The 16,884-nt window shown below is 50.5% G+C and overlaps 1 protein-coding gene across 2 annotated transcripts in view; it reads right to left on the bottom strand.

The window, feature by feature from the left end:
• Positions 1 to 16,884, bottom strand: part of LOC115848091 (phospholipid-transporting ATPase ABCA3) — a 45,805-nt gene that overhangs the window by 13,569 nt on the left and 15,352 nt on the right. For both annotated transcript variants that reach the window (XM_030848460.3, XM_030848458.3), the window contains exons 7-18: positions 15,986 to 16,102; positions 15,588 to 15,708; positions 11,316 to 11,489; positions 8,774 to 8,955; positions 6,903 to 7,046; positions 6,275 to 6,404; positions 5,620 to 5,774; positions 5,197 to 5,352; positions 4,900 to 5,110; positions 3,745 to 3,895; positions 1,409 to 1,507; positions 78 to 261 (exon numbers count right to left, since the gene is read on the bottom strand). In XM_030848460.3, coding sequence (XP_030704320.1) covers positions 78 to 261; positions 1,409 to 1,507; positions 3,745 to 3,895; positions 4,900 to 5,110; positions 5,197 to 5,352; positions 5,620 to 5,774; positions 6,275 to 6,404; positions 6,903 to 7,046; positions 8,774 to 8,955; positions 11,316 to 11,489; positions 15,588 to 15,708; positions 15,986 to 16,102 — 1,824 coding nt within the window. The remainder of the gene's footprint in view (positions 1 to 77; positions 262 to 1,408; positions 1,508 to 3,744; positions 3,896 to 4,899; positions 5,111 to 5,196; positions 5,353 to 5,619; positions 5,775 to 6,274; positions 6,405 to 6,902; positions 7,047 to 8,773; positions 8,956 to 11,315; positions 11,490 to 15,587; positions 15,709 to 15,985; positions 16,103 to 16,884) is intronic.

Here is a 16,884-nt window from a genome sequence, read left to right as displayed (position 1 = left end):
AGTGCTGACCCTCCCTATGCTCACATCTGCCCCCGCGGCCTCTAACTCATGCAGTGCTCGAGGTCGCGCAGTCTCACCCCGGTGTTGAGCCTGACGGCAGTGTTCTCCTCAATCAGGGTGCCGACGCCGTCAGTCGGGTCCATCATCCCGCACAGGTGGCTGTCCACAGCCCAGTCACTCGCCCGCCTCTCGTGCTGGTACTGCAGGGCAGGGAGCTGGATGGCTTGGATGTCCATGCTGGTGTCCACCAGCTTACCGACCCTGGTCGAGACATGGAGGCCCAGTCACAACTCAGCTCCTCGGGGAGGGAGAGGGGCAGCAAAGGCGGGCGACTGTCAGGGGCACTAAAGCAGAGCGCCATCTGCTCCATCAGCTGGGACTTCATTTGTTCATTCACTCATTCATCGATAAGTATCTCCAGGACACCAGCTATGGCAGCCAAGCAAAGTCCAGGAGAGAGACAACTAGACAGGGCCCTGCCCATGAGGGCCTCCTGGTCTGCCAGGGAGACTGATCGAAGTCAGCATTTATAACCCGGGCTTTCCAGAGGGACAGGATGGGGCTTGAGGCACGATGGCAGCACCAGGAGGGCTTGTCACAATACAGGACACCGTGGCTCGGGGTGCTCACTGTCACTCTGAGACCAGGGAGCAGAAGAGTGTGTTCCAGAAGGGGCAACACTGGGACAGGTGCGACAGAGACGGGTGCATGGAGGGCGGGTGGGTGGTAAGGCTGCCAGGCCTTGTGGCGGAGCCTGGTGTTGGCGCCGCACCGAAGCCAGGGAGCCACCCGACTCAAACGGCACTGTACTTATAGTCACTTATCCTGTTGCCTCCTGTAGGGTATGCGATCCTAAAGGAAAAACATCTATCTCACAGTTTTTGTATTTCTTGTTCTTAGCACTATATCTGCTAAATAAAGCATTCAAGCAATGTTTGACCAATGTATTAACCGTCTGGAGCTCACCCCGTAGTTCTGAGGGGTGAAGGCTAAATTTCACATCTTCATCAAAGATGGAAACACACTCCGGGATCATTACCTAGACCTGAGAGGAGCTTGGCCAGCCTGATGCTGCTGAGGTGCTCCCGGGAGGGGCCCCAGGGAAGATGCCAACACACTCACAACGTGGGAGTGGAGTTTCCAGTGATCAGAGCTCGGCTGCTCTGCTGTCTGAGTCACTGCGCGTGTCAGGAACCTGGCTGAGTCTGTGCAAGTGTTAATATATAGGGCTGTGATGTGAACTCGGGTCCTGACAGCCGGCCCACTGCCCTGCTGCCCACCCCCCCAGGCTGTAGGTCCACCTCAGATGGGTGTTCCAGATGACTATCAAGGGGATTGCTTTATTATCACACTTCAGAAAAATCATCAAGGCTGAGCCCTAGACAGATGCAGACGCACGTTTACTTACCGCAGGAAGACTTCCTCCATGGTGGTGACAGAGGCCCCGAAGCTGGCGATGCCCAGCTCCTTCTGCTTCTTCTCCAGTTTAGCAAAAAGACTTTCAAACCTGAAGAAAAAGACCGAGTCATGAGTCACTTCTCAGTGACTTTCTAGATAATTTGTTTCTAAATAATCACCTCTGTGCTGTACGGGGGAGGAGCAAAGGAAGGTTAGCTCCTTGAGATGCCTTCTCAAAAAAAAAAAAAAAGTTAGGCTTTGTTCTTCCCCTGCACACCCTTTCTCCCCCCATGTAACATTTCTTTTTTAATAATCTTTTTTTTTTTTGGCCATGCCGCACAGCTAGCAGGATCTCAGTTCCCCGACCAGGGATTGAACCCAGGCCACAGCAGGGAAAGTGCTGAATCCTAACCACGAGACCACCAAGGAATTCCCACACATAACATTTTTTGAGTATGTTGGCCTATAAGGCACTCTTCGATACCTATACACCTACATGAAATCACAAAGCAAACCAAAAGAAATTGATGAATATTCTTTTACTTATTGGGTAGGGAAGTACTTTCTAAGAAGAAATAACAAAGGAAAAGATATAACCCATTAATCCCATCTGCAGGGGGAAAAAAATCCCACAAAATTAAAAGGCAGCAACAAATCAGAAAATGTTGCGACACAAATGGTTGATGTTAATACATAAGCCGTGAACATGCAACACGCAGAAGAAGCGACGCTTATAGCCCAATAAGCATGGGAAGCGGTCAACCTCCCGCCAGCAGGAATGGAAGAAATACAAAATGCCAATTACGTGTGTGTGTGCCACTTTCACCCATTAGATACACAAATATTAATAAGAAATTTTACTCAAAGTTGGCAACTGTGGAGTAAATGGACACTCCCCTATGCTGCTGCTGGGGAAGTCAAACACATCACCTTTCCAGAAGTGAATCTGGTAAAATTTACGCCACTATTGGGAATCTATTCTAAGGGGTCATTGGAAATGTTGACAAAGATTTTTCTAAAAGGATGTGCATTAGCACATTTGTGTGTGTGTGATAACAGAGTAGGTGTAAAACAAATTATACTATATCTAAGTCAGAGAGGACTCCCCTGGTGGAGCAGTGGTTAAGAATCCGTCTGCTGGGCTTCCCTGGTGGCTCAGTGGTTAAGAATCTGCCTGCCAATGCAGGAGACACAGGTTCGAGCCCTGGTCTGGGAAGATCCCACATGCCGCGGAGCAACTAAGCCCGTGCACGGTAACTACTGAGCCTGTGCTCTAGAGCCCGCAAGCTACAACTACTGAAGCCCATGCGCCTAGAGCCCATGCTCCACAAGAAGAGAAGTCACCGCAATGAGAAGCCCATGCACCGCAACGAAGAGTAGCCCCAGCTCACCGCAACTAAAGAAAGTCCGCACATAGGAACGAAGACCCAACGCAGCCAAAAAAAAAAAAAAAAATCTGCCTGCCAATGCAGGGGACTGGGTTCGAGCCCTGGTCCAGGAGGATCCCACATGCCACAGAGCAACTAAGCTTGTGCACCACAACTACTGAGCCTGCGAACCACAACTACTGAGCCTGCGAGCCACAACTACTGAAGCCCGCATGCCTAGAGCCCATGCCCCGCAAGAAGAGAAGCCGCTGCAATGAGAAGCCCGTGCACCGCAACTAAGAATATCCCTTGCTAGCTGCAACTAGAGAAAGCCCGCGCACAACAAAGACCCAACACAGCCAAAAATAAATAAATTAATTAATTAAAAAAAAAATGAGTCAGAGAACACTGTCATGATTAAAACAACATTTCTCAATCCAGATTGCAGCAAGATAAATGTACTTTTAAGTCTTCTATTCCGAAGTTTCTGAATGTGACTTAAAGAGTTTGTTTTTTACCTCCCCACACCGGGAGGCTGCTCTGTTTATGAGGCCTGTGTTCATGACTCAGATTCTGAGACCAAGAAGACACACGAGTTCACAGCTGCACACTAACCCTGAGTGGCTGCAGTGTGAGGAGTGAGCCTCGTGCCGAGTGTGGATGGCACCAGGGCACTGAGTACCCTGTGATGAGCCACTCTTCTCCCTCTCGGGTACAGCCCTGATGCACAGGGAGGCCTGGCACCCTGGGCCCAGCAAGCAGATTCACTGGATACCGACCATCACAGGCCCAGGAACTAAGAGGTGCCCCTGGCCAAGCCACACAGGTGCAGGGCGGGTGACTCTACACACGGAGCCCTTAAGGCCCCCTGAACCTCCTTCTCAGATCTGTACCTGTGAGTGCTCTGGGACACACACGTGCCTGTGCTTGGTCTCTCTAGGATATGTACCTGTCCGTGCTCTCTGGGACATGTATGTACCTGTGTGTGCTCTCCTTGGGAAGAATGAACGACAGCTCTGCTCCGGCACTGCTCTCCAGGGTGGCGTTGGGGACATGGTGGTGGACCAGCCGGGAGATGCCCTCGGGGTTGCAGTGAGGCTCCTTCACCAGCGTCATGTGGTAGCCTGCGCCTGGTACACCCAGGAGCCCAGTGAGGCTGCATCCCACTCTCCTCCTGGCCCACCCAGGGCCCCGGGCTCCTGCAGGTCAGGCTCCTGGGAAAGGGGCTGCAGAGCTGGGGCAAGTGAACTGGAATTGATGCATCTCAGGGCACCTCAATACTGCCCTGAGGGTCTCACCACCCCACCTCCACCCGCTGGGGAGAGATGCTGGAGGACCTGGGTTGCTGAGCATGATAAGGAGGTGAAACCAGAGCTGGACTTCAGATGTCAAGTCTCAGATACTGGGGTACAAATTGTCCCCAAAACCCCTTCTCCCTGCTTTCTCAGTAGCAGAACCTAAGGGCAAAGGCCACTCTCTTACAGCCTCCCCCCAGCCTGATGGTGACCATACTAGGTCACCTTCTGCTTTCAGGGCTGTGTGCTGGTCAGAGGAAGCTGCAGATATGAGGGGTGCAAATCCTGGGGTGTCCTGGGGGTGGGGTGCTGGTCTTCTGTATTGGCTCCTTCTGCTGGCGGGACATGGATGTGACCTGGCATGCCAGGACCATGTTAGACCATGAGTTGTCCTCGAGATGGGAAGCCATGCTCATACAGCAAAGATGGGGCTGACTCCACGCGCTGCCCACCAGCCCTAGACAGTGCCGTGGGCCCCTCACTTGTTTGGGAGCTGCAAGGCTGGAGAGCGGGCTTGGTCTCTGCAACGGCACCCCTGCTCTTGGTGGCCCTGGCACTTGACTGCTAGTCCACTGCTCAAAGCTGAATGATGCTCCAAATCAAGACTACCTGCTTCATTCCTTCTTCATTCTCCCAGGCCCCTCTGCCTGGGGCCTCAGGTCTCTACCCACAGGTAGCAGAACAGGATGTCTAGAGAAGGCCTCTCTCTGCTTGATCTCAAGGGTCCTTCGGGAACGTTACCAGTGGATACTTTCTCCAGCACACTGGGCCAGCAACGCTGACCCCACACAGAATGGAGTTTCGGCTGCCTGCCCCGTTGCTTGCCTGTGGCCGCTCACCATATTTCTGCTTCAGGAACAGAGATGACCCGCAGCACTGCAGCTCCCCCTTGGCCATGATGGCGATGCGGTCCCCCAGCAGGTCGGCCTCATCCATGAAGTGGGTGGTCAGCAGGATGGTGTGGTCACTTTTGTGCTGCTGAAGAAGGTCCCAGATGGCCCTCCTGGAGATGGCGTCCATGCCTGAGGTGGGCTCGTCCAGCATCAGCACCTGGAGGGCAGAGGAAAGGGCTTGTGATGACGGCAGAGCCACGTCCTAGGCCCAGGCTGCTGTGCTGCAGGCCCCGCCGCCCCTACCTTGGAGCCTGCGATGAGGGCAATGCCGATGGAGAGCTTGCGCCTCATCCCCCCGCTCAGGAACCTGCTCCGGGAGTCCCCCTTGTCCTCCAGACTGAGGATGTGCAGCATGCGTTTGACTTCTTCAGGGCACTTCTGGCGCGACAAGCCTTTCAGCTGACACAGGAGGGGACAGAGATCTGGCAGCGGCTTCTGATGGGAGGCCAGCCCGTCCAGCTGGCACTGGAATGGTGCCGTCTCCGTCCCTCCCCAGGCTGGATCTCGTGTCCTGACACCCACCCACCCCACAATTCACGAACGCCTCCTCGGAGCAGGTTCAGTTTGCTGGGAGGCTAAGGGCTCACATGGCTGCCCTGGGGACCCGAGCATGTAGGTGATGGAATAACCACGACGACCCATGAATCCTGTCACCTGCCAGCTCACCTGAGCATAGAAATACAGGTGTTCTGCGACAGTCAGGTTGTCAAACAAGACGTCATGCTGCGGGCACAGGCCCAAGCTCTTCCGGATCTGAGCCATATCTTGGGAGATTTCATACCCACTGATATATGCCCGTCCACTGGTCGGGGGAAAGAGACCTAGGGCCGAGCAGAAGACCCCGGGGCTCAAGTTCAGCGCGAACATCCTCCAGTAGCATGAGGAGTGCTGAGCTTCCCTGGTTCACACGGTGTGCACCCTGCCGTGTGGGTCTCCGGAGACAGAGGAGGGTGGGGGATGTCCACTGCCAGGATGTGTGGCTTGTAAGGAATGAGAGAGGCGCATCCCCCACGCTCTCCGAGCCCAGGTCCTACTCGAGCCTGTTCTCAGGGAGGACAGGACGACCGTTAGGGCTGGGCTGGCTCATTCAGGACGACTTTCTAGGAGAGTGGGCTCGGGACTAAATCAGCGTGGGTGGGGCCGCGTCTGTGTGGCCTGAGAGGCTCCCACCCTGTTCCCAGAGCCCCTGGGGCTCCACTAGCTATCAGCACAGCAGGGGGAGGACAAGAGCCACCTGAGGGCACAAGGCCGGGGCAGCCTGAGGTGGCCTTGAAGGAAGGGCCTGGAGGTCAGGGTAGGGCATGAAGGCTGGGCCCCTCACCAGTGAGCATGGAGAGGGTGGTAGTCTTCCCCGCGCCGTTGTGGCCCAGCAGAACAGTGATCTGGCCTTCATACAGGTTCAGGTTCAGGTCTCTGACAGCTGCCTTGCCCTTGTTCCCCACTCTGAACACCTGCAGGAAAGGCAGAGGGTGGCCCCAGACTTCAGGAGCCCCTCACTGCAAAGGGCCCTTTCTACTCCCCTCTGGAATACCCATCCAAGCGTCTGGGGAGGAGACCACGCCCAGTACCACCAACCAGCGCACAGAGAGGCAGGAAGAGGACTGAGAGGAGGCCCCGCTGCTTCCTGCTGCTCTCCGCCCCACCCCAGGTCCACAGCACCCAGGTGTTTTGGTGTCTCGGCCGGACTAGAAGGCCCATGACGCCCAGGCATCATATACGGCGAGCTCAGAGAGCATCCACTGCAAAGCTGGTCAGAGGTTAAGTGGGGCAGCACAGGTTGCTGACTTGACCCTGAGCCTCCACACTGGGCCCTGGGGACACAGCCTGAGGGATGGCTGGTGCCCAGGAGAGCCGGTCAGAGGGCAGCCACAGGAATCCAGGAGAAACAAGGCCCAGAGGATGGTCTCCGCCCCATGACCCTGCGGTCCCCATCCCCATAGGTATGGCACCTTGGACACATGCTTGATCTTGATCCCGGCTACCAGGTCCTCTGGCTCAGCTTCAAAGTACTCGGTCCTAAGCACTTTCTCAGGATCATCGTCTTCCTCCTCTTTCCCTAGAACTGTCCTCGGGTGTCCGCACCAATATGAGGGCTAGGATGGAAATCAGAAGCTCTCAAACAGCCAATTCACGTCAGTTCATTTTGTTTGCGACAACCAACTGACAAGCTAGAGCAGACAGTAGCCGCCCTTAGACTCCCCTGCAGGGAAGACGCTGCTTAGAGTTCAGAGTTGGGGTGAGACCCAGCGCAGTTCTGCACCCAGCTGCCCTGGGAAGCTCTGAGACTGTTTCCTATTCTGCTGAAGGGGCTTACTATGCACGTCAACTCAGAGGTGATACAGGGAAAGTTAACAATGGAATTTAATACAAAAACAGGTCATTAAGTCCAGCCCAGAGCCATGTGGGGCAAGCCCCCAGCTGCATCCTCACTCAGCCACGCAGGCGCTCGTGAAATAAGCAGGAGAAGCCCAAGGGCCAGCCTCCCTCTGCTGGGAGGAGGCCTCCCCTTCTACAGTCTGGCCCCAGCAGTGCAGGTGTCACTTGAGGGTGGCACACTGATGGCACAGTGGCTGGGCAGGGTCACAAGAGCGGTGAGCACAGGGCCCTGGAAAAATGCCCACACCCCGGAGGGAAGCCCTGCGGGGGGAGAACATCTCACCCACAGCTCTAGCCCCCACGTACCCCACAGCCTGGGGTGGTTCCTCATATCACAGTCTGTTGGTTTTAGGGGACACATGTCTCAAGTTTTAAGTGACTGAAATCAGAATGTGTCTTACAAATCACAGAAATGCCATAGTTTTAACTGTCAGTATCTTTCTTTCTTAGTGATGAAGTAACGGTGCCTCTAAGAATCAGGGTCATCTTAGATTTTTTTTTAATGTATTTATAGCTTTATTTTATTTTTATTTATTTGGCTGCACCACACGGCTTGTGGGATCTTAGTTACCTGATCAGGGATCTGAACCCTACCCTGGCAGTGAAAGCCCAAGTCCTAACATAACCACTGGACCGCCACAGAATTCCCCAAGGGCCATCTTAGATTTGATGAAATACAGTAAATGGATGCTTGATAAATATTTGTTGAATCAAAGAACGAACGATGAAGTGGCACCTGGCTAACCTAGCTCACCAACAGGGAATTAAGTTAACGATACAGTGGTACATCCATGGAATACTGTGTAGTCATTAAAAAGTGGAGTTGGTTGATAAAATCACATATGTTTAAATAGAAATATATTTATACATAAAATTTAAAAATTTATAAAAATATGTATATAAAAATCTAAAAACATATTTGTAAATAGACCACATGTATATGTACTTAAGATATCTAAGCTGTACTGTTACGTTAAAAAAAAAAAAGCAAGTTTCAAGCATTTTTACAATATAATCCCCCCATCTAAAAACAAGCGTATATATGTTATAGCTGCACGTGCATAGAAAATCATCTGAAGAGCTACACCTCAAAGTGTCAGCGATGTTCATCTCTGGGTGGTGGGAGTGTGCTGTGCACTCCAGCACGTGATCGTTCTTACACAAAGCTCTATTACTTTGTAGGCAGAAAACCCAACAAGATGTTTTTTGAGAAAGACGGCTGGGAGGGGGCTGTGTACTGGCCCTGTGGCAGGCCAGCCAGCGCCAGCTCCTCCTCTCAGACCTTGGAGCGCAGGGATAACCTCGGGCGTGGGGGTCTCGGGGTCCCTAGGACACATGGCTCATGACAGCGCACAGGGCATGCATTGCATGTCAGGGACTAGAGGTGCCTGGGGTGGGTGCTGGGCCCACCTCTACCCCCACAGAGGTGGCTGTCAGAACTTACCAGGATGAAGAAATACCAGGGCTGGGGCACACCGAACTGGCCTGGGAAGATGGCCTCCACATACCAGGTCACCAGGCTGTAGAGGACGGAGTCCAGCAATAGCATGCCGAGCACTTGCCCAAAGGAGAAGTCGTCGTCCACGTTGACAGGACTCAGGAGGTCTCGCCACTGGACACCTGTGCCTGGAAGACATGCCAGGAAACAGGCCTGAAGCGGACCCGTGGTCACCAATGTACACGTGTGCGCAGCAGTGCAAAGTCAGTGTGACGCTTCCCTGCCTACAGCAAACCTGACAACTTTCTTCAGGCCTCTAGACAAGAGCAAGTCACCAAATCGGTGTCATAGAACTAACAAAAGCTTGTGAACTGACGAGAGGGGCTCATGTTTGATTTATGACATATACACACATAAACACATATCCATCTACATAACATACTTGTACATATACACGGATGCACATACACATGTACATACACATACACACGTACACATATGTGATCTGGGTAAGGCCAACACTGGAAGAGGCTGCATTTAATATAAGTCTTTTCAAAAAAAAGGAAACACTCCCGGCATAAATAAAGCTCTGTTTAGTGGTGCTCGTGGTGTTCTGTCCTCTCTCTGGTTTGCAACATCACAGTCCAAATGATGCTTGGGGATTCTGTGCGGCTGGACCACCTGGGTTGGCTCGAGAGCCCGTGATGGAAATGGCTGCTCTCCAGCCTTGGTCACTGTTCACTTTCAAACAACTACAAGTTTGTCTATTTTAAGAAAATTCAGGGACTTCCCTGGTGGTGCAATGGTTAAGAATCTGCTTGCCAATGCAGGGGACACGGGTTTGATCCCTGGTCCGGGAAGATCTCACACACCGTGGAGCAACGAAGCCCATGTGCCACAACTACTAAGCCTGCACTCTAGAGCCTGCATGCCACTACTGAAGCCCACAGGCCTAGAGCCTGTGCTCCGCAACAAAGAGTAGGCCCTGCTCGCCACAACTAAAGAAAGCCCGCGTGCAGCAACAAAGACCCAACACAGCCAAAAAATAAAAAATAAAAAACAGGAGAAAATTTTTTAAAAAAAGAAGAAAATTCAGTATAGAATTTTGAAAACCAAGAGGTGCCATGTAGTTAGACTCCTCTTTATAAATGGCTTTTTAAAAAGCATTTGAACCCTGGAAGGGACTATGCCTTTAAAAAATCTACATTTTATCACACACTACTGAACATGGAGAACCACGTATATTTAAAAGCACCAATGTCATAGGACTTTTGCCAACTGAAGAAAAAAATTCTAATTAAGGATAAAGCCACACTAAAGGTTCCCGTGGCCACCCACCTCCCTCCCTCCTTAGACCCACAACTAGGAAGCTACAACTAGGCATTGCATGACTGGAAGAAACCAGAGCATTCAGCCTGATAGAGAACATCTGGGTGGGGCGGGGTGAAACCATCTCAAAATGCACTCAGGTCAGTCACTCAGAAGCGAGGTTGTATTTCACCTCCTGCTAGCAGAGCCAGAGCAACACCAGGAGCTCCCGGGAGACGGACACCGACACAACACCAGCCACACATAAACTCATCCTGTCCCTTCTGTCTCCGCTTGGAACCAAGGCAAGTGAGACAGAGGCAGGGCCAGGTCTGGGTCCACTTGCCTCTTCAAGGCCCTTCTGTGAGGTGGTCTGAGTGATCCAGAAATGAACGGGGCCTTCTCCTAAGAGGTAAGCACTCCATCTCTGGAGATTTCCCACTAGATGTGGGGTTAAGGGTTAAACTAGGCGTCCTCTCAACCCTTTAGAGAAGCAGCCTTGACTCTACCATGTGAAATCTGAGCATCTCCTGCAGGGTTTGCAAAATGGGAGCCCACAGGCCAACGTCAGCCCTAGAGGTGTTTATTTGACACCCATGACATTTTAAAAATCAGGAAATTTCACAAAACTCAAGAAAGCAATGTCCTGGTCTGTGACTTGTTCCTCTCAGGCCTTCCTGCCGTCATCACCAATTACTGCAGGAGGTATCAGGGAAACAGGAGGAGGGGAGATGCTAGTTCTACAAGTTCACCAAGAGCTGGGAACCCTTCGAACCCTGCAGACTGAGACCTCTGGCCTAGGAATCCTAAAGCCTCGAGAGGCAGGCAGAGACTCAGAGGCGACCAACTTGAATCCCACCATTGGCAGATGCAGACGCTCACGGCCAGCGTTTTCCTGAAGTAACGGCCAGTTCCAGGCAGGGCTTCGAGGGGTGCTCAGAGCCGGGACCGCAATGGCCAGGTGGTGGCCAACATTGCATTGGACACCTCAACTCTCTGTCCTGTGAACCACGTGTCTCTGACCTACCTCTCCTGTGGCTCTGGTCACTCCTCCCCGTCTGCCCTGGGCATGAGCCTCCCCCTCGCCGAGGACCTGCCTTCCAAATGCACTGTTCGTTTAGCTGTGCTGATGTGTCTGATTATCGTTGGAGCAAGAGTCTTGAGTCTGGAGGCCCCTCTGCTTAGACCCTCTGGGGTAACTGAATCAGCAAGGACAGCCCGTGTAAAGGAAAATACTCACCTTTTGCTTCAAATTTTCCTATGAGCTGGGCTCCCATTGCCATGGCAACATTGGACAGGAGGCAGGAGAACAGCTTCTGGCTAAGCGTCATCCAGTTGTATCGAGGGGCAACGAAGAAGTAAGGGATGTACGTGAAGAAGTAGAGGAAGCCCCCGATGGCTGCTGCCACATTGGCTATGGGCGGAGAGAGGAAGACAAGTGTGCCAGAACCAGGCGAGGGCATCTGCACTGATGGGCTCCATCCATGGCACAAAGGACGCCTCTCTTGGGCGAGCTGCCCAACCCCAGCCTGGCAGGAGCCGGGGACACGGGGACACAAGCCTCAGTGCTGGGGGGGGGCGCTCCATGCTCGGCTCTTAGCCTCTGCCCTTGTTGGCGTGCCTGTGCCCACCCCAGGAACCCCAAGGGGATTTCTCCACCCTCTCCTGCAGACCTACCTCCAGCTATCTGGGCATCGCACACCTGACACGACTAACACGGAGCATGTGATCCCCCGCCTGGTCCTGTCCCATCTTGTTCACTCGTGCATCCCACAGATACTCGCTGGGCACCTGCTCTGTGCCAGGCCCTGTTCCAGGCACCAGGAAACAGAACAGACAAAGCCCTCCACTCGGGGAGCTTAGGATCCAGTGTGGACACAGCCAGTAGACAAGAAGGTAAGTAAAGCAGATGGTGCTGGGTGGGTACAGCCCTGTGAAGAGCAACAAGCCACAGACCTGGGACAAGACACTCCCTAGGCTGAGGGTTGCAACTATAACCAGGCGGCCAAGGAAGGCTTTGATGAGGAGGTGAATGTGGAAAAGACCTGAAAGAGGTAAGGATGGGGTGGTGGAGGTGTGGGGAGACAGCATGGCTTCAGTCGACGCAGTGCCCTTACACCCTTTGGTCTTAAGACTCCTTTAGCTGTAAACAGTTGTTGAGGATGTCAAAGAACTTTGTTCATGTGGGATACAAACATTATATATATGTCAACATTCCACTGTGTCAGAGATGAATACTAAGAAAATGTTAAGATATTTAAGAATAACAATAATAAACCCATTACAAGTTAACATAAGTATTTTTATGAACAACACCTGTATTTCCCACAATTTAGTGGGAAGAGTAGCCTTGTGAAACATTCTTGCAAACCTCTGTAAAGATTTAACCAATTACAGCTGGATTCTCATATCTGCTTCTGCATTCACTCTGATGTATTGCCTTGTTTTAGGTGAAGTGAATGAAGAAAATGAGCTTCACAGAGATCAGCAGTTGGAAAAGGGACAGGAATTTTAATAGCCTTTTTAGGTATTTTGGATATTCTTTGCTACCACACCACCACTTAACAAGGGGTGGTTTCTTAAAGGTGAGGTGCCACGTGGAATCAACCTGAACAATGAACTTTTTATACTCTGTTATGTGAAAATCTATTGGTCCATCTTGTACCTGGAATGGGTTATTTACTATTCTTGCATGATTTTGTAACATGATGCATGGCCATTTGGAAAATATTGCTCGTTGGGCAAAGAACATCTTCCAAATGTTGACACATTTTATTACACCACATAAAAAAAATCACACTGGGTAATATTATCACTAATTTCATAAAAAAGTAAGTAAGTACTGGGAGGCTGTAAAGCTCATGGTGGTAGATTAAAGTTTGCAAAATTCTATTTTTGTTGCCTGAAAGCCTGAATTTTGTAATTGACATCAGATATTGTCAGTTGTTTTCCTCAAAAAGGCAGCTCACACTTGAGAAAATGCTTACCAAATACCAGCAAGTGAATGACAGTGTGATGGTCATTGCTTCAAGCAAAAATGGTGTTCCGTGAAAGAAGTGGCTAGTTCAGCTGACAACTCGAACACCTGCACACATGCTGTTCCTCAAGAGAATCATTATACTACAATACTCAGGAAGCACTTTCTGTGGACATCTCATTCAGTCATGCAGAATATTAGAAAAGTATACTTGAGAGTCAAAGGTTAACAAAATTAACATTTTTTACTGTTCCGTCAAGGACATTTTTGAGTGAAACTGGCATTTTTGTTTGTTTGTTTACGAGAGTGTGTGGTGTGAAGAACACGCCACTGTCAAGTGCAGTTTGGAGCCTGTCTTGATCGTGCTCAGGGCCGGCAGTTTTACCACTTTTGCTTTTGCACCATCAGTGCACATGTCAACATGGTAGAAAAGGCAAATGACATTCTGATATTATCACAAAAAGTTCTGATTTCGTGAACCTCTAAAGGTCCCAGGAGCCCGTGGACCACACTGGAGAACCTCTGACCTGGGCAGAAACTGAAGAGGGGCAGGGGCAGAACCAGGAAGGCCAGTTATGGGGCTACCGCTGTCAACCAGGCTGGAGATGACAGTGGCTTGGGCCAGGGCAGGGCTGTGGGGGAGGTGGGAGATGGCTGGAGTTCAGGGGTACCTTGTGGTACAGTGGACAGGATTTGACTGGACTGGGGCAGGATGCTAGAGGAAGAGGAGTCGAGGGCATTCCCAGGTTTTTAGTGTGAGCACATGGTAGAGATGGGGAAATGGGGTTTTGAGGACACCATCAGTAGTTCAGGACACGTCTGACTGAGACACATGTTAAACATCTAATGGGAGTTGCTGGGCATGAGTCTGAATCTGGGAATTATCCCCATGTTTAAAGCTCTCCAAAGGAGTAAGTTTGAGTAGGAAAGAGATACACTTCAAAACAAGAATATCAAGGACTTAAGGAGGAAATGAAGAAATGCTTCCATTGATAAAAGGAGGATTTTTCCCCACAAAAATGGATGAAGAAACAAGAATAAGTGGATATGTACAACAATCAACTGGATAGTTGGTAAAGGATAAATATAGTCATAGAAATAAAATCTCAAAGATGAGACACAGTCTAGAACATACACAGTCAAAGAGAGAATTAGGGAATTAGAAGACAACTCTAAGGAATTCATATAGAGCTCAGCACAAAGAGATTTTTTTAAGGTATGAAAAAGTAGTTAAGAGACATAAAGAACAGACTGAGAGATATACTTACACCCAAGAGGGGTCTACTATAAAAAAAAGCAAATATAACAAGTATTGGTGAGGATGTGGAGAGATTGAAACACTTTTGCACTGTTGGTGGGAATATAAAACGGTTCAGCTGCTGTAGAAACAGTATGGCAGTTCCTCAAAAAATTAAAAATAGAATTACTATACAATCCAGTGGTTCTGCCTCTGGGTATACACTCAAATGAACTGAAAGCAGGGTCTCAAAGAGATCTTTGTACACCCATGTGCATAGCACCATTATTCACAATAGCCACTAACGTGGAAGCAACCCACATATCCATTGATGAATGAATGGATATGCAAAATGTGGTCTATACATATGATGAAATATTACTCAGCCTTACAAAGGAAGGAAACTCTGACACAAGCTGCAACAGGGATAAACCTTGAAGACATTATGCTAAATGAAGTAAGCCAGTCACAGAAAGACAAACGCTCCATGATTTCCACTTACGCGAGGTCCCGAGTAGTCAAATTCAGAGACAGAAAGTGTAATGGTGGTTTCCAGGGTTGTGGGAACGGGGTAGGGAGTTAGTGTTTAATGGGGGCAGAGATTCAGTTTTGCAAGATGAAAAGATTTCTGGGGATGGATGTTGGTGACAGTTGCATGACAATGTGAATGTACTTAATGTCACTGAACTTTACACTTAAATGGTTAAGGTGGTAAATTTATGTCATATGTATTTTACCACATTAATAAAAAAAAAGTTACGAGACATGAAGGACAGACTGAGAGGCTTCAACTTAGGTCTAATAGAAGAGAAGGGGGATTAACAGGGAGCAAAGTCTGATTGATGACGAACGGAAATGCAGAACTGAAAAGACTTGAGTCCTCAGATCCAAACATCCATACAGAAAAATCAGACCTAGACTGTCAGCTGACTTCTTCCCAGCAATAATGGAAATCCGGTGGCAATAAGGTAATGTTATCAAAGCGCCAAGGAGAATTTTATACGCAGCTAAGACAGTATTCAGGAGTGAGGGCAAAACAGAGACATCTTCAGATACACAAAGTCAATGAGAATTAACCACTCGCTGAGCTTCACTGAAAGGACTGTTCAGGGATGTACTTTGACACCCAAAAAACTGAATCCAAAGGAAGGCACAGAGTAAAGAAAACCTCAGTCTCCGGGTTATTTCTGCTCAGATGCCCTTGGACCCCTTGACCTTACTCATCCCAAGAGAAACTGCCGGTCTTCTGAGGTGTGCATCACCCACAGACCTCCACTCTCAGAGGCAGGACAACTCACCTTTGCTGAAGAAAGTGCTGACCATGAAGCTGAAGGAGATGGAGGAGATAGCAAAGCAGGCCAGAAAGACTAGCACCAGCGAGGGGTCACTGTGCGCGAGCACTGCCACATTCTTCTTCACCTGTGCAGCCATCCCGTTGGCAGGTGGGGGCAGGTCGGGGCAGGGTAGGGGAGACAAAACCAGGAAGAGTCTCAAACTTTCCCAGCCCCAAATGGAGCTGGTAAGGGTGGGAGAAGGGCTACACCAGTCCTCTCTACCAAAAGGGCAGACTCCCCAACCAAAGCCGTAAATGCGGAGTCTTGGGGTCTCCCTGGTGGTGCCACAGCTGTCTCTGGCCCTCCCACCAACTCCAACGCCTTGCTTTTCATGTGAGACCCCCTTCTGAAGCCACACTCACCTTGATGCAGAAGAGCAGGGTCATGAAGGAGACGGTGATGAGGAGGAAGAGGAAGAACAGGAGGAACCATGCGGTCCAGTGCAGCCAGCTGCTGAGCCCCATCATGCGCATGTATTCCTGGGGGAGGGGCACATGTGCTGCTCCACACGCCCCACCGCCTGCCACCCCTGCCACACCAGACCCCAGGAGCCTCCCTCACGCTAAACCTGCACCATCCAATACAGCGGCCTGCGGCCACACGTAGCTATTTTGGCTGAAATTACTTAAGATTAAAAAGCCAGCTCCTCAGCCGCGCCAGGCACAAGTGCCCAGTGGGGCCGTAGAGGACAGCAGACCCAGGCCTGTCTGTTACCATGGACAACACTGGTCTGGGGGAGGGGACCAGGGCTGATTAAGTGTCTCTTGTGTACCAGGCACTAAGGTAGGCTGATTTTCCAACTTCTTCTCATGGACAATTTCAAACCACCAGAAAAATAGGAAGATTGGAACGGTGGCCACTCACATACCACTTGGGCTCAGTGATCATTCAACATCCCGCCACACTGTTTTCATCTATGTACCTGGAGGCGCGTGCAGGCACAAACATTTTTTCCTGAACCATTTCCTTGTCCGCTGCTAACCACCTCAGTGTCGCACCATTTTATTAAAGTTATTTAGGCACCGAAGTGGACAGGACCCACCTCATTAGTTCTCCCAGCCCCTCATTTACAACAATTTAAAAGCGCCAACAGGGACTTCCCTGGTGGTCCAGTGGTTAAGACTTCGAGCTTCCAATGTAAGGGGCACGGGTTCAATCCCTCGTCGGGGAACTAGTAAGATGCCACATGCCACACGGTGTGGCAAAAAAAAAAAAAAAAAAAAAAGCTCCAATAATCACAGAGTTGGCACCACTGAGAATA

Source organism: Globicephala melas, chromosome 15 (genome assembly GCF_963455315.2).
Source record: "Globicephala melas chromosome 15, mGloMel1.2, whole genome shotgun sequence".
In the NCBI taxonomy this organism is placed as follows: domain Eukaryota; kingdom Metazoa; phylum Chordata; class Mammalia; order Artiodactyla; family Delphinidae; genus Globicephala; species Globicephala melas.
This window is presented reverse-complemented; position numbering and strand designations above follow the sequence as displayed.